The 22,057-nt window shown below is 55.2% G+C and overlaps 2 protein-coding genes across 5 annotated transcripts in view; both read right to left on the reverse strand.

Annotated features, from left to right (window-relative positions):
* Window positions 1-19,744, reverse strand: part of FLT4 (fms related receptor tyrosine kinase 4) — a 58,335-nt gene extending 38,591 nt beyond the window's left edge. For all 4 annotated transcript variants that reach the window (XM_069869136.1, XM_069869135.1, XM_069869134.1 and 1 more), the window contains exon 1: window positions 19,598-19,744. In XM_069869136.1, coding sequence (XP_069725237.1) covers window positions 19,598-19,658 — 61 coding nt within the window. In that variant the 5' untranslated portion in view covers window positions 19,659-19,744. The remainder of the gene's footprint in view (window positions 1-19,597) is intronic.
* RNF130 (ring finger protein 130) overlaps window positions 1-22,057 on the reverse strand; it is a 163,049-nt gene that overhangs the window by 98,073 nt on the left and 42,919 nt on the right. The window lies entirely within an intron of this gene.

Here is a 22,057-nt window from a genome sequence, read left to right on the forward strand (position 1 = left end):
GTGTCTCCTCTCCTCCAAGACCCTCCTTCCCCACCTCCAACCCTGGCGATGCTTTATCTCCTTGACGCTCCAAGCAGACCCCGTTCTCTCGTGCACACCGAATCGTGCTCTTGCACAGGGAGAGCATTAATGTAATTAAAAAGGTATGTGGCAGCCCCGGCGAGCTTTGTTTTTTCAAGATGGTTTCCAAGCAAGTTGGCAGCGGGATATTAAAATAAACAGAAGGGGATTGATGGGAGGTGAGGAGAGGAAGCAGGATCCCACAGCCACTCACACCTTGTCTATTTTCAAAGAAGTGCGTTTCCCAGCAGTTTTTCTAGCCTTGATCTCTCAGTGCACGGCTCTGAAAGGGGCCAGGCTGCACTGAGAGCCTTCTCCTTATCGCCAGCAGCTCCTTCATTTTCTCCAGGCCTCTCCACCTCTTTTTGCACCCTGAAATCACTGCTGCTCTCAGCATGGCGGGGCTGCCTGCTGGGTCCTGCATCCCAGGGCTCTCCCTGCTTGGTGGGGGATGTCTTGCAGAGACCGAGCAGCCTGCAGGCTCCAGCCTTGTGCCTGGCCTCTCTCCATCCTTGAGAACATTGCAGGAAAGCCTCATACGGGGTCTACTTTTCCCATGCAATGGCTACAAATAGCTCAGTCCTGCAGAGCAGTGTCTGTGCCAGAGCCAGCACTGCTGCAGCAGGTGATGGGCTTAGAAACCCCTGCAAGGACTGCACGTGGGTGAAGGTGCGGGCATGACACGACATGGTATGGCACAACAGAGCTCCTGCTCTCTGTCTACATCCACTTGCAGGAAGTCCTGCACCAGATCCTCCCTCCGAGCCCCCGCACACCACCTCAGTCCCTGTCCGCTTCCCTTTCCCTCCCTCTCTGCTGAGTTGGCCCTGCTGACTGATTAATGGGGCACCTTTCCGGAGAGTGATTTTGTTCACACTCTGTCTTTCTCTCTGACTTCCTTCCCTGGCACCGCACTGCATTGCTGTGACCACATCTGCCGTGTGTCCCCATCTAACCAGCACAGCTCATGCTCCTGCCATCAAAATTACTGTTTTGAGATTTTGTGACCAGAGCTGCAAAATAACATGCGCGGGGCAAAGCTCATTCAGATGAAGCTGTGTACTCCTGCTCATCTCTCTGCATCTCGCACACTCAGCCCAACCGAGCCTGCTGTACCAGGGCAAAAAATAGGTGGGAAGGGAAAAAAGAGCATCCTTTCCCCCAGCAAAGCTACCCTAGCCTTACTACCCATGACCTACTTTGATGTATTCAGGCAAAAATTCCCGGTCAATGAGCATCCCAACAAAGCAAGGCAGGATTTTGAGAACTAGACACTTTTTACAAAAGGGATTTCAGGCAGATTTGTACCAAGTAACAGAATCACCACACTGAGGCTCCAGGATGGAGTCCCTGAATTTATCCCTATTCTGCATCTGCAATGCAAAGCACCACAGACGAGCCTCTTTGACTCATTGGGCTCAACAGCGCTCTGAACGCCCTGGGACTGCTCAGTGCCCAGCGCTACCACATAGCCTGATGAGGCTCATCTTGCAAAGCATCTCCCATTTCCCTTGGGTTTTACCCCCAGCTGCCCTGGGCTGCCCCCACAGGCTGGAAAGCCAGTGGTGAAGCTCTTCCCTTGCAAGTGGGGCAAGACATGCATTTAGACATGCCATCATGCACCACAGCCACTGTGAGAGCAAAGACCTGCTCCTGGACAGCCAGCAACAGAATGCTGGCACCTCACTGGCACTCCGCACAGGTATAACTCACTGCCTTCACACCTGGGGCCAGGGAACCTGCAGATGCCTGCAGACACGTGGGAAGTCCACGTGCCGAGGCAGAGCAGTGCCAACTTCCCACCTACGGGGCTGAAATCCCACCATGTAGTGACGAGTCCTCACACTCAGGGCAAGCATCCAGCTGTGGGTTGGAGTGGCTGAGCATGTGTCACGTCACACAAGGAGCAGGCAGCTGGCAGAGCAGCAGGGGGAATTTGAACATAGGGCTGTCAGCTCCTCCTCTTCCTCCTCACGGTGCTTGCCAGCACGGAGGAAGGCTTGTTTTGCAGCGAGGTGAGATATCACATGAGGTTGAGAAATGAATGGCAGGCTCCAGCCGATGAGGGGATGAAGCACCAGGTGTTTTCTCTCCAGCCTGACAGTGGGCAGGGCGAGCCCCAAACCCTGGAGGGAATTCACACCAAAATGGAGCTGGTTCTGCTCGACAGCCTGGACATGGGGAAAATGGAGAGGTGGTACGCTAAGGGGCTCTGTGGGCAAGATGGAAATGAGGTAAAGCAATGCATAAATTAAAAATGATAATGATGGAAATGCCTCAAACCCATGCATTTGCACAAAGGGCAAAGGAAACCCTTCTTTTATGGGGTTCCTTTGTGGTTGACCACCACGTCAGACCTATCCCAGAAGGAGTTAAACACAGGGGCTGTGCTCCTCTGTGCAGGATCAGCCCCTCTGTGCTCTGTGTTGTGCTACAGCAGCATCATTGTCCCAGCCATGAACCTCCACACACCGACAGATTATTCAGGTCCGAGACAAGATGTTTTCCCCCTCTGACACTCCCCTGGTCTGGAGATTTTCACTCTCAGACCCGAAAGCCCTGAAATGCTATCAAATTGAAGCATGGTGTGGCCTCACCATTTTGTGAGGACATTCCCAAAGCACTAGGTGTTCTTTTGCTCCAGCCAGGGCAGGCTGACCTCCTTCAGGGGACACAAGAGACTAATACTTACAGGAACTCAGCCAATACTCACAAACACAGAGGTGATTGTCATTCTCAGGTGTCTCATTCCTCCTGTCTAACACTGAAAGTATGATAAGACATGAACTTTGCCCTGAGATACCTGTGGGTAAGTCAGAAGCACCCTAAGCAGGGACCAGCATGAGGGCTGAGGAAAAGGCCACCAGAGCTGGTGGAAATATTTTTTTCTTGGCACCATCCTCAGAGATGCCCCAAGCACCACAGGTCTGCAGCACTGCTAGGTGATGAGGAAGGGACAGCGCATTAAGGGGGAAGCAAAAATCAGGGCTCTACTCTAGGTAATGACCTCTGCAGCCAGGGGAGACCCCAGTCAAAGCATCCCCTCACCTGCCAGCCAAGTGAGGAGTGGGATGGGGTGGGCAGAGACGCGAGCAGTGCATCCTGCAGTGTCAGCATGGTCCTGACACAAGAAGAAGCCACAGCCAGACCAGCAGCACCGTGAAGCGTTCTGCTTCGCTCCCCCAGCCCCTGGAACTCCGTGGCACCACAGCTGTGCAGCCAGTGCCTGCAGGTCTGGGCAAACAGCCCCACAGTCTCAGTCCCAAAGGCTTCCCTGGTCTCAATGCCTGCAAACCGACAGGTCCAATTAGCCTCTCAGTGCTCATAAACTTCAATTAATCGGTTCTTTTCTGGCAAAGCACAAAAATTTCATAACCATTCACAGTGATGGGGAATGAGGCAAAGAAAGTCACGAGCCCTCTGGGCTACTTCAGCTTTTGGACTTCCAAGCTAGCAGCCTCACCAGGGACCAGGATCAGGGGAGCTCAAAAGCAGCAGCCACTTTCAAGAACGCTGGGCTGCCCTGAGGAGCAAAGCTACCCCTGTATCCTTCAGTCCTGGTCCACTGGTGCGCCCAGGGAGGGATTTAAGTCAGTGTATTCCACAAGCCAGCTGCCCTGAGCCTGCAGAGCACGGCTACACTCAGCCTCGACCGTGCTGCCACCAGTTTTCGGGACTCCAGTCTGCACCAGCACAGCCACCCAGGTCCTGGGGACCTGCCATCGCATCATCCCAAAGAAGGGTCAACAAGCGCCTGTCTGAGGGTGTTTATCTGTCTGCCTTTCTCCCTCCGCAGGAAGCTCTATCTCACCATCGCCCTGCCTCGCTCCAGCCCGGTTTCCTGCCCCATCCTGCCAGGTTTACCCTGCTTTTTCCTCCTCCCCTCCCCCTGCCCCATGGCTGTCAGGCCATGTTTGCATTTCTGTCTCCTGCCGTCTTTCCTCTCCCTACACCCCCCCGCTCTCGCTCCCTACTCCATCCTCCCCGAGAGGCTCCGTCCTGAGCCAAAGTTAGCCTCTGTCAGGTAGCCACATGTCCGGCCTGGGGCAGCGGGTCACCCGGGGCCACCCTGCAGACCTCCTCCAGGATCTCTGCTGTCAGCAGCCTCCCTGGGTCCTGGGGGAGCTGGCTGTTTGCTGCTCTTGCTGGGGTGAGGGATGCTCCTGCACATCAGAGCGCTCGGTTTCCCCTCGGCGAGCCACCCTTGCTGCTGTTGGCCAGGGGCTGGCCAGACGCCGCTTTGTTTGGTCCCCCCCATTCCCTGAATTGCTCTGGGTTTGTTGGCTGCCTGCTCCTGCCCGGAGAATCCTTTTCCTGCCTTTCAGATAGAGGATGCTCGAGCCATCTGTGCGTTTTATTTCCTTGTAGAAACTAACAAGCCAAGGATTGCTTCCTCTCCCTGACATTTCAGAGAGCAGCTCTGGCTCAGCGGGATGCGCAGGGCTGGGAGGGGGAGCCCAGCACCTTCAGACAGGAACAGGACCTATTCTGTCCACAGAATCCACTCCCCAAGGGACAGAAATCTTCAGACCTGCCAAAATACCTGTGGCGGCTCCCACTGCCACCACTGCGGTTATGCAGGAGCCCGAGGCGAGCTGCTCTGCTTTAGCATACGCAGCCACCCCTCTTTCAGTGGCCCCTATTAACTGCATGGCTAAACCCTCGCAAAACTCAATTAAAATTATCCTCCTACATCTTAAGGACTGTCAGGTTCCTTCTCTTCCTGTTTTAATTTATTTCTTTCAAAATCTTGCCCTGCTCACATTCTCTGCCTCTGCAGGATGTGATTAACGTGGCGTAGAAAGAGCAGAGGGATCGAATGGCTTTAGGGGACCAGCAACAGAAATTAGTGCTGTTCATTACGTCTTTAACCTGAAGGGATGCAATGGATGGTCCCCAGCCCATGTGAAACGAATGTCGGTCCAAAGCTGGTACCTGGCAGACAGGCAGAAATGGATGGGCAGGATGGGCTGGAGACATCCTCACACGGGCTCTGGGAGTCTGGAATCTCTGCGATGGTGGCTTAGGAAGAGCTTGTACCACTGCTACGTCCCATTAGGCTGTTTGGGACTGCCCTGACCACTGCAGGATTCAGAGTTTAATGCCACTCGGTGTCTATCCAGGTGGAACCCCAGGGGCAGTAAAGCTGGGGCACCTCTGGCAGCAGTGGGTACAAACCCTTGGGACACCAAAGAGACACCTTTGGCCACTGAGAAGAAATGAGAGCCTACACAGTGACACAAGGTAAACCACTAAAGGAAATCACTGTCCACTGCTTTTCACCCTGTACCTGAAGTTGAGGCAGACAACAACGTATCTTTTCATGCAACTCATGCAAACTGTGGGTTTTGCCACTGTGGGATAATCACAGAGAGATTCCCAGAGACAGGTAAGCTCCTGGAGAACAATGTCCATGGTGATTCAGGTGAGACATCCAGGTCTAGGAGTCCCTAAGCTGCTCGTTAACAAACCAGCAGGTGCCTCAGGGCAGGGAGCCCCCTGTGCACATCAGGGCATCATCCCCTTTCCCAGCACCCAAGCCTGGGCAGGGGCTGCTACCAGGCTTTGCTGCACGCGCACAGAGGAAGAGAAAAGCCCAATAAACAGTGGAAAAGAGAGATCAGCATCTCTGCACGCCCTCAGTTTGGACACCACTAGCTACAGCTCCACCACAAGCTATTCCCAGAGGCTGTGCTCAGGTTAATCTCCCATTGAAGTGAGACACGGATGTGCTATTGGGGGAAGAGTTCAAGCTAAGCAAGGCCTTGGCATCCAACTCTCCCTGGGAGATGAGGAGGCAGCGGCAGCTGACTGGGAAATCAGATAGAGCCCGAGGGTCAGCATCGAGCACAGAGAGAAAAGGGCAGCGGCATTTGGAAAGAAAAAAGCAAGTCACAGGTTTGTTTTTTCACTTGATGTGTGTGGGCTTAATTGCTGGCCTTTGAAGTTTAGCTCTTCCCAAGATTGCTGGCTTATGGACAGGCTGAGGACACTGAAGAACCACCTGTGCCCCACTCAGGTCAGGTTTCCCCCTCGCAAGCAAAGCCAGTGGGACTCTGCCTACCTCCCACCCAGGCTGCTCCAGCCAGTCTGACCATGCTGGGCTTTTCCAGGGGTCTGGAAACGATGCAGCTGGACTGGGAGGCACCATGCCAAGCGGAAAAAACCATCCTCCATCTTCACGTCCCCGGAGTTTGCATCCAGATATTTGCTACTTAGCTGTGAATTGAAATTAACTCAGAGCCCTCAAACCAAGCAGCTGCCCTGGAGCTGGCAGTGCCTGTTCTCCTCTGCAGCACAACCCATCCTCAAGTTGATCTCCAGCTGCTGAGTGCGAGAGAAGCTGATGAACAGGGTAAGTGGGAAAAAAAAACCCCACACTTTTGCAATTAGATGATCATCTTGGCCTTGGAAAACCTGGATTCAATTCCCCATCTGCTCCAGGCTCCCTGCAAGCCTGTCAAGCAGTCTGTTTGTACCTCCATTCCTGCCTGAGCCACAGAGGGTGGGAGAGCAGGAACTGGACGGCTTTGGCCTGGAAAAAAAAACCTCAAGCAAAAAAAGGAGGAATTCTTATTCCTTCTAATGAAAGATAACAGGGAATAAAGGAAAAGGATTTATTCCAGAGCCAATGTGACATGAAAAAACTACATTAATTGAGGATGGGTCAAAAAAGTAGGAAGCATAAGCACAGACCAGGAGGAATTTAAACTTCCTGATCATCAAAGCAGGGTTTTCAAGCATCAAGTCTAATCTAAAAATAACAATAATAAAAAAGCAAAGGGAAGAGTGGTCATGGGCATAAGAGGGAGCTGCTGCCTGGGGAGCAGGAGAGCATGGACCCTCCTCCACGGTTCAGCTTCTCGCATGCACGCCCGCACGTGCACACTTGTGCATCTGCACGACCCCTTCTGCCGCCTCCGAGGGGTGGGCACGAGGGGAGGCAGGAAGATCACAGGCGCACGCTCTTCAAAGGAGAATTAGTCATCAGAGGTAGCAGCAGAGGAAGGAAACCTCAGGTACGAGGTCAGACGTGCGCAAGCAGAGAAGGCTGCTGGAAGAGCTCTGAGCGCTCGCCGCAGATCTAAGAGCCCTCCTGGCATCTGCGTGAGCAGGACAGGAGGTGCCATTCCCTGGGGTAAACACGTCTACGGCAACATAGGAGATAAGAAATTTCAACCCTCCGGGAAAAACACTCCACAGCTCAGCTTTCTGCCATCCTTGAAGGCAGTTGGAGCTGCCCAAACCCAGAGTTTTCCCTGATGTGGTTAATAAAAATCTCGCTCTGCTCTCTACAGGATTTCCATGAGGGATGGGCTTTAGAAAACCAAGCTCTACCCCCACCCAGGGCTTTGCTGACTTGCTCCCCACCTCTGGGTCAGCGATACCATCTGCTCCCTGCTGAGCAAAGAGACTTGAAGATGGAGAGACTCAGGGCATAGAAAGAAAGCTGTCCTCCTGGGGCTGCCCGGGGCATCGATGGCAAGTTATAAATGCTACACTCTCGATTTCTCTTGGCTCAGAGCTGTGACCACAAGCCAGGACCCGCTGCAGCAGATGATGATAATCATCATCTCCAAGAGCCAAAGTGTATCAGGGCATTCACGTCACTTGAGATTAGCTGGCTGTTTAACATCTGCACAGATTTCTCTCTCCACCTCCACATAACACCCCTCACGCAGCTATGAAACTCATTTAATTCCCTTCCAAGAAAGGCTGAGTTGGAAATGTCACACTTTGTATATCATAGCACAATCCCTACGATGAAACACCCAGCCTAAATGGCAGTATCGGGCTCTGGTGCTGTTTGAAGGCCAGCAAGCTAAAACATCTTTTAAAAAATAGCTTACAAGAGGGTTACCAAGTTTCATAAACATCCAGTTACTTTCTTGTTAATATGCAGAGCCTGACTGTTGTTTTCCCGTTCCAAGGTGCTTCCCTTGCCACGCAGCTCAGCGGGGAGAGCACGCAAGCGGACACAACGGGAAGGAAGCGTTTATACATGCTAATGACTTCCACCAAAGGAGCACAAGTACTAACAGGGAAATTGTGCTAAAGAGGCAACACGCCACTTCCTTGGCTCTCCCTGTTTGGTCACCGCAAGGTACTCGGTGCTCAGAGCCGTGGGTGAGGCTGGGGGTTGCCTTTCCAGCCCTCCGGGAAAGCCAAGGCATGAACAAAGGGAAGATGCAATGATTTCAACCACAAAGGCAGGTGAAGACATTTGGCACTGGGGCTGTTTTGGACACCGCACTGGACCAAGGGGCCGAGGACAGACACAGGGTCTTTCCAGTTCCCAGCGAGGTGGGTCTGGGGACCAGAGCCTTTCCAGGTGCTGTTCAGGTCATTTCACCACACGCATCTCTTCACGCCGGCACAGGTTTCCTAAGTTCACATGAGGCCCTGTTTATTTTGATTCTCTTTTTTTTTATTATTATTTTTTTTAAACCTACTATTGTATTACGAACTGTTTTTCTTCTGGCAAAGGTTATTGCAGGGACAACGCTGCACGGAGCCTCCTGCCTTCCATCACCGCTATAACCTCTGAGTAGGAGCTTAGCCCAGCCAACACCGCTTATCTCCAGTGAAGGCAGGCTTGTATTTCCACCACCGTATAAAAAGGAGATGCCGGCGCTCCCCCTCTCCCCAGTGCATTCTTTGAAATGCCACCCAGGCCTTGTTATTGCTGGGAGGCCGGAGAGCCTGGACTAACAGCCCCCAGCTGCATTAGGCTTTATTTGTCTAAGCAGCCAAGGGTGAGGAGCAGCCATAAATATTGTGAAATGCTGAGCATTGCGGAGGGGCGGTGCTGGGCAACGCGGGCACCATGGCAGCAGGCATCACATCCTGGGCTGAGCATTATTCTGGTGTGATCAGTGTTGGAAAGGTTCCTGTCCCCTACAACACAAGAGGTTTGAGACATCAGAACCCATCATCATGTGTTCAAACTGGGGACATCAAGCTCCCAGCCATGCCTTCTGGTTGCCTCCATTAGTCCTCATAGCACGTGAGGAAGCAAGTGTGGTGGATTTACCTGACCAAGTGGGAAAATCATAGAATAACCAGGTTGGAAAAGACCCATTGGATCATCGACTCCAACCATTCCTATCAAACACTAAACCATGTCCCTCAGCACCTAGTCCACCCTTCCCTTAAACACCTCCAGGGAAGGTGACTCAACCCCCTCCCTGGGCAGCCTGTTCCAGTGCCCAATGACTCTTTCCGTGAAAAATTTTTTCATGATGTCCAGCCTGAACCTCCCCTGGCAGAACTTGAGGCCATTCCCTCTTGTCCTGTCCCCTGTCACTTGGGAGAAGAGCCCAGCTCCCTCCTCTCCACAACCTCCTTTCAGGTAGTTGTAGAGAGCAATGAGGTCTCCCCTCAGCCTCCTCTTCTCCAGGCTAAACACCCCCAGCTCTCTCAGCCGCTCCTCATAAGGCCTGTTCTCCAGCCCCCTCACCAGCCTTGTCGCTCTTCTCTGGACTCACTCCAGAGCCTCAACTGCCTTCTCATAGGTCACTCAAGGGGACACGGTGGGGTCTGAGCCTGTCTGCCCAGAACGGGGCAGTATCAGGCCATCTTCACTTGCACTGGGGGTGTTATGGCACAGAGAGGAGATGAAGACCGGGGTATGGCCTGATCCCATCCCAGCACCTACAAACAGCAGTCCAGGACCTGCTGAATCAGATAGTCCAGCAACAGCCAACAAACCAAATGAGGAGCCATCAGGCTCAGAATCATGCTACATTAGCTAAATTGCTTTACAAAGGCACCGCTGGGTAACTCCGTTTGCAGGCAAGTTGCCTGCTTTCTCTGTGTTTCATAAAATAATAGAATCACTAGGTTGGAAAAGACTCACTGGATCGTCGAGTCCAACCACTCCTATCAATCACTAAACCGTGTCACTCAGCACCTCATCCACCCGCCCCTTAAACATAACATGGACCACACACTGCCTGCCCAACAGCACAGGGGTCTTTTTGGTGTGAACGTGTGCATCTCCCGTGGGAGCACCCTGCATCGTACAGACACACTTTTGGGACACACCGTTAAACTTCTGCCCTCTGCTCCCCCAGGGCCAGGCAGGCACTGCAGCGTGGGGAAGGGATGATGGCCACTTACACTAAATTACTCCTCACCGGGGACTCTGCTCAGGCTAGGATAACCCACTGTGTGAGTGATGGATTTCCGTGGGCACTGCATGCCGTCACCTCTGCTGGAAGTGATTTTGCGTGCTGCTGTCACTCTGAGCTGGCAGTTTCCAAATCTGAGTACAAATGACAATTCGTGCCCAACCTTCTTGCCTTAGCAAACATCAAGATTTACTGTTGTCCGTGGAAACTATTGACTTGACCCTCACATTTGTCAGTATTTATTTTTTTAGGTCACTCCATCTAACATCCATCTCAGCAGATGCCAGTATTTCAGAGACAGGGAGAAGTCACAGATGGAGGGCCAAGCCCAGAGCCGAACCTCGCTATCAGCGCACACGCGTGTGTCTGAGCAGACATCTACACACTTCCACCAGCTGATGCAGGACTTCCTATATGCAGGGAAACCAACGGAGGGGTTTCCAGGCTCTGCTAAGCAGCCCTATGCTTTTTTTGAGGAGCACATGAAATCAGCAAACCTTTTGCTGGCTTCCCTGATGCATGAAAAGACTAAGCACCTCCATAACTCAGAAAGCTGATGGAGAGCCCTAAAACCCTCGATGGGTCTCGTGAGTCGTGAATGTGCACATAGACCTTCACAAGCCTGTAGAGCCACCACCCAGCTCTGCCAAGCCCTGCCACCAGCTGGAATGGTAAATCCCTTGGTGAGATGGGGACTTCATGTCCTCAGAAAGGGACAGTGACCCAGCTAGGAAGCCTGGCTGCCATGGGTGCAGCTTGCTGGCTAGCGCTGGCTGCTCAGGAAAGCCATCGTGAGCTTGCAAATCCTTTATAAGCTTCCCACGTGACACAATTACCCAGGGGCCAGATCCTTACGCCCTTTCTTCTCTCTTTACTCAGACCATTCTCCACTGAAGTCGTTGAGGCATTGGCCTAAATACAACCGAAGGACTTCAGGATTTGGCCCAGTAATAAAAACTTCCTTCCTTTGTCTACTGCTCACTCCGCATGATCCCACTGCCTCCTGGCCTCCTCCTGGCCACATCTCCTGAGACTGGGGCCATCAGTTGTTTTGGTTGATGCTGCTCTTTCGTTTTACCCTCTGTTGTGCCGTGTCCACCCCCCCCAATGCAGCTGGAAGCTGCCGCAGCAGAGCCAGAACAGCCAGTGAGGAAGAGGGTGGATTGCGTTTGTGTGGACATCACGCGGGCTGGGAGCCATCTCAGCCGCCCCCGGAGCCCTCCCCAAAGGCAATTCCTTCAACACCTCTTTGAGGATAGGATGGAGTGTCTCCAAAAAAAGCCTTTCTCACCCCTCTGACTGTGGAGCAAGTGTCTTAGGCTAGAAACTAGACTTTTATGTGATGGGGACTGGGTGAGATGACTCCTGCCAGGAAGGTATAGCAGGAAGTTTACTCACCTCATGGCAATGGCAACTATGCATCATGCTAGGAAGTGACACCATAAGAAACATGTATAATTTAAAAAAAATAACTTGCGCTATGGATTTTCCTGCTTTTTCTGCCTCAGAATAGCCAGGAGGACGCAAAACCCAGTTATCCCCCATGGGTACCTCATCGCCAGCACAGCCATCTGAAATGTGTGCTGGGTTTCAGGGCAGGAGCTCCTGCTTCTTTCCCATGTCCACTAGCTCCGAACACACCTGTGGCACTGATAGAGCAATATATGAACACAAATACAGCAATTCCCTTCACACCAGTCTCCCTGCTGGTGCAAACACAAAAGCAATTTGAACTTAGCTAAAAGGAGAAGCATTTGGTCTTTAGGTACCAACACATGGTGATGACCTAAACCTCAACTCATGGACGCTCAGGTAGGTGACCTGGTCACACAGCGGATTGCTTAGAGAGCAGAGCACAGAAACAACTCCCGTGAGTTCCTGTTCAAGTTTTCAGCCTCGCAGGGAGATTTTTAATATCGTTGAGTTACCATTGAAACGCTCACACACACCTTGGTGCACTCAGCCCAGCTGAGCTGGCTCCCCGTGCCCTGCATCCCAGTGCAGAGCGCAGCCGCACCAATCCATGCATTGCACAGACTGAGCCCTGTCCCGCAGCAAGGGCTGTCTTGCTTAGGGCTCACTCTTTTAAAAATACAGTTTCCTTGCACATTCTGCCCTTTTAAATACATTAATTGCCATGGAAACGATGCTCTTATTGGTACGGGAGCAGCCTGATGGCCTCCACAGGTGCAAGATAAAAATCAATGGATACATTGAAATACAGGCTGTATTTCAGGACCTTTTGCGGTTTTGGCGTTGGTCACCGTGGGCACATATGAGAGAACGGCTGAGACACTAGCAAGATGCCATCTTCTATGAAGAGAAAGCCGAGGACAATAAAACATGCAGTAAAATCGCCTTTGCTCGGTCAGAGCATCCTTGTATGGGAACCAGTCCCAGTACTGCTGGGTAGGCTCAACTCTTGGCACTGGTCATCACTCCCATCTCCTGCTGAAGCATCCCAGCCTTGGCTGCCCTTCACATCCTCATTTCCAAGGAGTGGAAAGGCTCACCTAGTCTCAGACCTTGGCAGGGTGTATTTGCTCCACGCCTCCCCTCTCCCCATCTGTGCCCCCTTCCACCAGCTCAGATGTCTCATCAGAAAAAAAAATAAAAACATGCCAATTTTATATATATATATATATGCCATTGCTTCTTGGTCTTGACAGACTTCTAAATAGCGCCTAGGAGGTTTGTACAAAAGGTCCTGCATGGGTGCTGGCCTCTTCTCCCAAGGGACAGGGGACAGGACAAGAGGGAATGGCCTCAAGCTCCACCAGGGGAGGTTCAGGATGAACATTAGGAAAAAATTTTTCACATAAAGGGTCATTGGGCACTGGCAGAGGCTGCCCAGGGAGGGGGTTGAGTCACCTTCCCTGGAGGGGTTTAAGACACGGGTGGACGAGGCACTGAGGGACATGGTTTAGTGTTTGATAGGAATGGTTGGACTCGATGATCCGGTGGGTCTTTTCCAACCTGGTGATTCTATGATTCTAAGGCCGTGAGTGCCCTCCTCTCTTCACCCACAGCTGCTCTGAAAAGCCGGTGCAAAGGGCAGCCCTGGCTGCCTGGCTCTGCCCTCCTGGCGAGGAGGAGCGCTGCCCCGTTCCCTGCCGTGCCGCCCATCATAAAGGGGTCCCTGAGCTGTTATCAGGCAGTGACAGTTTCCGCCATCAGATTCCTCCTGTCCGTCAGGAAAGCTAAATAAGGAACGTCGTTCAGGCAGTTGCAGGAAGAGGGGAAATGCAGGGACATCCGGCCCAGCTGCCAATTTTTCCTTTCCCATGAACCACCACTGACCTCCGCCAAGGGAGAACCTGGACATCCAGCCTGGCATCGGCACTGCTCGCCTTGGCTAAACACTTCCCTGAGGGCTGACCCTGGGCACTGGAGCCTGGCCGGGCAGGTGGCCTCGCCACGCTGAGCTGTGAGACCACGGTGGGATGGCACAAGGCACCGCGTCACCGGCACCGGCATCGCAGACCAAGGCGGACACAGACTCTGCGCACCGGCCAGCATTCACCCAGCCAGCTGGAGCCATGGCCAGGAGAAGGCTTAAACCCTCTGCGCCTGCATGTGGGTGGGTGGCTACATCTTGCGTGGCAGCAACAGGTCCCAAAAGCGTCACGGAGCCACTCTGACTCGCTTCAATCTTGGCACGCACTGAGACTGGGAGCGGGGCTGAGCTTACATTCTCTCGCTAAGCCCTCTGCAGCCACACTTGGGTTTTCCAGGCTCTGCTGAGAGTTGTAACCAGCTCTGGACTGGCTGCTGCGAGCAGGTAAAATCTCATTTCCTCTGTCTCTCTGCTCACTCCAAGGCTCTGCGCATCAGCAATGGGATATAAAGACCAGGAGGGTCTGCAACCTACTCAGCCCTTTCTTGTGGTCCTTTCCAGGGACAGTCCTGGGGTCCTTGCTGCCTTTCGCTGCGTAGAAGCAGAGCAGGGGAGCTGCCTGGTTATTGCATGCTCAGGGATGGAGAGACCACAGCACTTGCTCACAGTATCTCTTGCCTTTCCCCACCACTCCATTCTCTGTGTTTTCCCAGTTCGGAGCCTTTTCCTGACCCCCTCCACTGATCCTCCCTCATTAGCACATGACGTCCGTCCCACGGCACCTCCAGGTTTGGCCTGCGAAGCCTGCGCCGGAGATCCTCGCCCTGGAAGGAGGGGCAGAAACGCAGCAAGAAAAACAATTCGCACGTGGGAGAAGTTGTAAGGTGAAATACAAGTCACTGGCTGAAACCTGTTTCTGCTACCTCAGCAGGGAAACAACCCCAGGAGAGACTCCCTGCTTAATATCCTCAGCTTATAAAACATAGCAGGAGTTTCGCCACCGGCTGCCGCGGGGCCAGGTTTTCAGCCTCCTTCTGCTGAACTTGCACCTAGAGATGGAGCAATCTGGCTGTGGCCGCTCAACCGAATGAGTGGTCGTGCTGGGCTCAAGGGCTTGTGCCTCCTCACCGACTTGACCAAAAGCCATCTCCGCTTCCACTCTTTTGCATTAACAATGCGGCACCACAGATGGGCAATAACACTGTGAGTCAGAAACATTACAACTATTTCGACCAGAGAGAGAAAAAGCCCCCCTGGGACCCAGCTAACCCTCTCTTTTAACAACGTGAAACAAGAAACAAAGGTCTGGGATAGCCAGGGGCAATAAAAACCCTGGAATTAATTTAACCAGTCACTAGATGCCAGTGCAGCTGCAGCAGTATTTCTTCTGCTAATGAAGGACAAAAAAAATAATTCTAGCTCTGGCCCAGGGCAAGGCTCAGCTCTGGCCTCCCCAGCAGACACTGGCACGTGCCAGGCAGTCCCAGTCCCCTCCGTGGCACCCAGCTGGCGGGGGACCCTCTGGGAGCTGTGTGTCCGGCTCCCCGCTGCCTCTCGCCCAGGTGGAGATTTTTAGGAGCTGCCCATGCAGGGGTAGGTGGGGCAGGGCAAGGCAAAATGTGGTGCTGGGCACCTCTGGCTCACAGTCCCGGGTAGGAAAGGAGTTTTTCAGCTTTAACCAACCACCTGTGGGTTTCTTACTTGCAGACCCATGTATTTTTCCATGCACAACTGCCTTTGGACCGAGGCAAACATCTAACACCCATAAGGCCCCGTGGTGATGAGCTCCACTGCTGGAACAAACCGCTGTCCCCCTGCCACGCTCCTCATCCTCCCACCACAGGAACCCACCAGGAGTTGCCTTCTCAAGGCAGGCTGTGATTTTGCAGCCCTCTGCTGTGATGCCCCAGCCCGTCTTTCCCAGCGGAAGAGCCCTGCGACATTTAGTCATTCCTCAAACGGAAACCACCACGACTGCTGCTCCTCCGCTCTGGCTCCCCACCCTCTGTGGGGTCCGTCCATCACAGGGTTTTCTGTTTCTCCCTACACCTGCAGGATCCTCCAGGATCCCCATCACCTCAGGCTTATTGCAGCTCTCCCCTACCACTGGGTTTAAATACACCAAACTGTGGGTGAGGGAACCCCTTGGGGCTGTTTCGGTCCAGCATGCTGAATGCAAAGATGCCACGTTCATTTGGAAACGCCTCTGCTGTGCCAGACTGAGTGGTTGGAAAGAAGGTGGGTGAGATGGGACGCTATCTTCAGGGCTCATGCTGCTCCCCAACGCTGCTGAGAGCTGGGCACACCTGGGAACCCATCAAGAGCCCCATTCTGCTCAGCAGCCTCTCTGCAAAGCAACCTTCCGAGCGCTGTGGATGCCCTCTACAGCATTGGAGAAACGACAGCCTGGCCACAGCTCCCTCCTGCTGCCGTTCCCGTGGGATCCCGCTCTCCCTTTCCCTCCCCAGGAACTGCCCCGGGACACTGGGAACAGACTGTTCCCTCCTGGCCAGCCGGGAGCACCTGCCCTTCCCACGCCTCCTCTGGGAAGCACCGCACCAACCGGGGCCAAGAGATGCCCCGGGGACGGCGATCCCACACGGAGCGAGCTCACGGGAGAAAGGCAGTGGAGAGGGGTGGGAATACGCTGGAGGAGCCCCCTCTCACCCTGCCCGCGCTGGTTGGGGACTTGGTGCTGCCGGCCGAGTGTCCCCATGACCAGGCGTCAACATGAGCTCAGCAGCAAACACCCTCGTGGCTGTTTGTGCAGGCAGCCGGCCGCAAGCCCAACCAAATCCCAGGGCAGTACTTGCAGCCCATTCATCTGAAATCATCTCTAAACAAACGGCGGGGCACAAAGCCGAGCTGCCCCCTCCTCAGCAGCCCCTGGGGATGAGGGGCTGAATCCCACCTCCCCCTCGGAGGCGCTGGCTCTGCTTCAGCACTAACGAGTGGCTGGGTTAAGCCAGAGTGGGCTTTGTTGCACACTCACGGGCTTTTGCATGAAAGGGTGTTGCTGAAATGGCCCATGTTTATTACTTGCAATAAAGAAACTGCTTCAAATCCCAGCTGCAAAGGCGAATGTTGCTGCTGGCACGGTCAGCGCGAGGCTGTCCGAGCACCCGGCCGGGGAGGTCTGCGTGATCTTAGAGGAGGACAGGCAAAGGCAGCCAACACAATCGGCTCAGGTCCTACACAAGCACGGGCCCTTCCCTCACACAAAGGGCACATGCTCGTGAAAGCAGCAAGCTGGAGTCCCCACAGGGGTTATTTGGCTGTGGGGTAGTCAGCGTTGCTCTGCACCCACAGCATCGCAGCACAGGGAGCTCACGCTCTCATCACTATCCACACAAAGGGTTACCCCAAGTCACCCTGGGATGCTGGGGCTGAACCTCCGTCTGCTCCCAGAGCCCACGTGCTCTGATACACAGCATCCCCTCCTAGTGCTGGCCCATTTAACCAGGTACTGGGGTGCAAGAACAAGCAGGACGCAGAGCCAGAACAGACCTTTCACAATCCTGAGGTGAATATTTTACCCCTCCCAGCTGGAACTGACTCACCCCCCATCCCTGCTTCCAAGGCAAGCAAATATTTTTATCCAGTTGGGATTATGGTTAATGAGGAATTTGTGTGCGCTTTATGCACCGACAAATTGGTCTCAGGTAGAGTGGAAGAAGAGGAAGCAAATCCCCAGGGTTCAATTCCCCAGTTGAGCTCCACATCGCCCGTCGTCGCTGCGCTAATCAGGCAGCACTGGAGAGCTTCAAAGCTCTGCTCAGCTCTGCGCTTACGAGGCCCTCACATCACACAGCCGCGCTGGCCAGAGCACCTCTGGGAGATGAAAGAACCTGAGAAAAGCTACACGATGCTTTACAAATTGCTAACAAGAGAGCTTTGAACAGCTGCAGCTCCCGCTGCGATGCCACCAGCAGCAGGTCCTTTTGTGCCCTGCTCCCTCTGAGCTCCGGCAGCCCGGCGGGTCCTTCCACCCCAGAGCCATCAGCAGCATTTTGGGCAGAGCAGGTTGGCAGCAGCGGTGCCAATGACGCTGTCCACACCACACGCCTGCAGCCAGACCTGCAGCCCTCCCGTGAGCTCCCTTCAACGACGGCAGCAAACGTCGCTGGTGACAGTGAGTCACTCAGCCACGGCTACAGAAAATTCTATTTATGCTCCCAAAATCCATCTCCCCACATTGCAAGCTTCCAGCGTTACTAACTTTCTGTCGCTCTCGCTCTTATCCAGGCTGTAAAGGCTTTATCTGTGCAACCAGGAGCTTCCCTGGAGAGCGCTGGTGGGTCTGGTGCCCCTTCCCTGCTGCCCTGGCAGCGCCCACCCCAGCTCTGCTCTGCCCCACGCTTTCTGCTCTCTGGAAGGACGTTGCAGCCCCATCTCTGCTGTGGTTCCACATTTGCACGACCCAAGCCGCAGCAGGGGGTTCGACTTGCAGCCCGACAGCCTTTTAGAAGCGCTAAGACAAGGAAACGTGTTTCACTTGGGTGACTTCCCAGGTGGCCCAGAGCTGCCAGCGCCCAGCTGGGAGACGCAGGCTGGACGGCATCGCGTGGACCACCGCCTCCTCGCGCCTTCCTCCCCAACGCGCTCCCGGCACTCACAAATTAATGACTCTGTGCACGGACAAATAAATAAACAGAGCAGGGAGCTGGCCTCCAGGCTGCCCTCCCGGCCAGCGTGCAGAAAAAGCCTGGCTGCCGGAGCCCAATGCGGTTTTCTCCCCACACGTAGGGCACACACGCGCGGTGTGGGGAAAGCTCGGGCTCACCACGGCCTCAATCCCGGGTCCCAGACCCTCAGGGGTGGAAGCAGAGCCCTTCCGTCCCATCCTGGTGCCGTGGGGACACCCCAGCGGGCACCACAGTGCATCCCCATCTGGGATGGGGGGATCCCAGGGTGGGTTGCGTCGGGGCTCAGGACTCTGTTGCGGGCAGTGTTGGTCAGTGTTGGGGATGGGGGATCCTGGGATGGGCTGTGTCAGTCCCTGTTGGGGATGGGGGACACCGGGATGGGCTGTGTCAGTCCCTGTTGGGGATGGGGGACACCGGGATGGGCTGTGTCGGTCCCTATTGGGGATGGGGGATCCCGGGATGGGCTGTGTCGGTCCCTGTTGGGGATGAGGGACAACAAGGAGGGCTGTGTCAGTCCTTGTTGGGGATGGGGGACAGTGAAGAGGGCCGTGTCAGGGCTCAGGATCCCGGGATGTGCTGCATCATGGCTGGGGACCCCGGGGTGGGCTGTGTCGGTCCCTGTTGGGGTTGAGGATCCCAAAGCGGGCTGCGTTGGGGCTGGGGATCCTGGGAGAGGCTGTGTCTGTCCCCGCCGGGGCTGGGCACCCCGGGGCACGCTGCTGGTCCCTGTTGGCGACGGGGGGACCCTGGGGCGAGCTGTGTCGGTAATAGGGGATCCCGGAGCCCCCAGTGCCGGGGCACCGCACATCCCTCTCCGAGATGGGGGATCCCGGGGGGGCTGCGTCGGGGCTGGGGACCCCGGGGGAGGCAGTGCCGGTCCTTGTCCGGGATGAGGAAGCCCTGAGGGAAGCGTTGGGGCACAGCAAGTCCCTGTAAGGGATGGGGGACCCCAGGATGGTCGTTGTGGGGGATGAGGGACTCCGGAATAGGCAGCGCAGCTCCTTGTCTGGAATGGGGGACCCCGGGGGGGGCTGTGTCAGTCCCTTTTGGGGACGGGAGAACACGGGGAGGGCTGTGTAGGTCCATGTTGGGTATGGGGGAGCCCGGGGAGGGCTGTGTCGGTCCTTGCAAGGGATGGGGGACACCGGGGAGGGCTGTGTCGGTCCCTGTTGGGGATGGAAGAGCCCGGGGAGGGCTGTGTCGGTCCTTGCAAGGGATGGGGGACCCAGGGGAGGGCTGTTTCGGTCCCTGTTGGGGACGGGGGACCCCGGGATGGTCTTTGTGGGGGATGAGGGGCTCCGGAATAGGCAGCGCAGCTCCTTGTCCGGGATGGGGGTCCCCGGGGCGGGCTGTGCCGGTGCCCGTCGGGGCTCGGGGGTCCCCGGGCGGGCAGGTGCGGTCGGGGCGGGCAGGGCACTCACCTGCCTCCGAGACGAAGCCGAGCCAGAGCCAGAGGGGCAGCGTGCAAACTCTCTTCTTCATCTCCGGCGCGGCGGGCGGGTCGGTGCGGGGCGATGCGGAGCGGAGCCCCCGGCGCTGCTCCCGCCGCCACCCACAGCAGCGGCGAAGGCGAGCGGCGGGCGGGGAGCCCCGGGGCCGCTTCCTTTTCCTCCGCCCGCCCGGTCCCCGCCGCCCTCCGCTCAGCTCGGGGCGGGGCGGCACCTGCGGCACCGGGGCTGCTGCCGGGAGGGGCGGGCATCGCCCGGGACACGGGCACCGAATCCTGGAGCATCCCTGCCTCGTGTGTAACACGGGAATCCAAAACCCTAGAGCATCCCTGCCTCGTGTGTAACACAGGCATCCAAAACCCTAGAGCATTCCCTGCCTCGTTTGTAACACGGGCATCCAAGACCCTAGAGCATCCCTTCCCCGTGTGCAACACAAGCATCCAAAACCCAGGAGCATCCCTGGCTTTGTGTGTAACATGGGCATCCGAAACCCTAGAGCATCCCTTCCCCATGTGCAACACAGGCATCCAAAACCCGGGAGCATCCCTGGCTTTTTGTGTAACACGGGCATCCGAAACCCTAGAGCATCCCCTGCCTTGTGAGCAACATGGGCACCAGACACCCTAGAGCATCCCCTGCCTCATGTGTAACACAGGCACTGACACCCCAGAGCATCCCCAGCCTCATGTGTGACACAGGTACCGTGCACCCATGTGCATGCCCTGCCCCGCACCACACACAGGCACCTCACACTCGTGTGTATATTTGTGTGAACACACATTCTGCACTCCTGTGTGCATCCCTGTATATCCCACCTGCCCCCAGGTGCACACACATCACCCTGTGCCGATGCACAAAAGCCCACAAATCTTTTTGTGCGCACCTGGGTGTATTTCCTGACCTTTTAGACCAGAGGGAATGCACACAAATACCCACTCACACCACGCTGCGCACACTTCATGTGAACACTCACCTTCACGCACCCCCCAGCGCCTGCACCTCCCACCTGTACGCACACACCCAGGCAGACAAACCTCCAGCTCAACGCGAATTGACTGTGAACACGGTGTGGCCATAGAGCTTTGGGAGCGCGGTGGCACGACGGGTGCAGCCCTGGCCGGCTGCCTGCGCACCCAACAAGCGTTGAATAGATAAATTAACACAGCCTCATGCTGAGCCCTGAAGAGTTATTAATTACACACACTTGCAGACAGCCAAGAAAAGAGCCTGAATGAGAACCATGTGGTCACGGCTTCAAACAGGCATGAAAACTTGCGCGCTCACAGCTCTTGTTGCCAAACCTGTGGAAGAAATCACCCTGTCCCTCTCCCAGAGCCGTCAGAGGGGCTCCAAGCCAGAGAAGTTATTTTACTCAACTCCCCCCAGCCTAATTAACGAGTTTTTAACCCTGAGCGTGCCAACTGCATTGCTCTCCAGCACACTCATCTCGGACCCGAAGGAACGGAGGGTGATGGTGTCTCTCCATTTCAGGTGAGTGCCTGAAGCCCTGCAGGTTCTGGAGAGAGGGTTTCCAAACTCACCACGGTGACCACACAGGAGGTCAGCGCTGCCCACTGCCCCAGGGGGAAGGGCTGAGGCTGGCACCAGACCCCTTCCCGGTGCCGGGAGCCATGATCAGGGATGGGGCAGCCCCTGGGCTCCCCACCAGCGCCTTGTTTTCGTGAACATCAGGGGTTATCACACACCTGAGAGATGAGCAGGGAGGTGACAAGGTGTGCACAGTGACGGAGGAAAGAAACACATCTCACCGCTGAGATGCTGGAGAGCATGCAGGCTGCCTGGAGATGCCGAGTGCGAGGAGAGCAGAGGGTCTGACATAGGGAGTGAGGGGAATCCTTTGACACCCCAAAAATGAAGGGCTTTTGGCATCCTCCATCCGTTCAGTCCAAACGTGGCACTGTGCAGGCGGAGGGGGCTGGGACCTGCCCGTCCATGCTGCCATCTAATGGTGGGACACCAGGGAGGGACACCGTGCCTAGACGGGGGATTTTCCATCACAAACACAGGGTGATCGTGGGACCCGGGGGACCCTTCCATTGTCGCCGCCCTGTGAAACAAAAGGATCTTATTTTATCTTATTCTTATTTTATCTTATCCTTAGGAGGAACGGCTGAGAGAGCTGGGCGTGTTTAGCCTGGAGGAGGCTGAGGGGAGACCTCATTGCTCTCTACAACTACCTGAAAGGAGGTTGTGGAGAGGAGGGAGCTGGGCTCTTCTCCCAAGTGACAGGGGACAGGACAAGAGGGAATGGCCTCAAGCTCCACCAGGGGAGGTTCAGGCTGAACATTAGGAAAAAATTTTTCATGGAAAGGGCCATTGGTCCCTGGAACAGGCTGCCCAGGGAGGGGGTTGAGTCACCTTCCCTGGAGGGGTTTAAGGGACGGGTGTATGAGGTGCTGAGGGACATGGTTT

The sequence above is a fragment of the Phaenicophaeus curvirostris genome, chromosome 15, assembly GCF_032191515.1.
Source record: "Phaenicophaeus curvirostris isolate KB17595 chromosome 15, BPBGC_Pcur_1.0, whole genome shotgun sequence".
In the NCBI taxonomy this organism is placed as follows: Eukaryota; Metazoa; Chordata; class Aves; order Cuculiformes; family Cuculidae; genus Phaenicophaeus; species Phaenicophaeus curvirostris.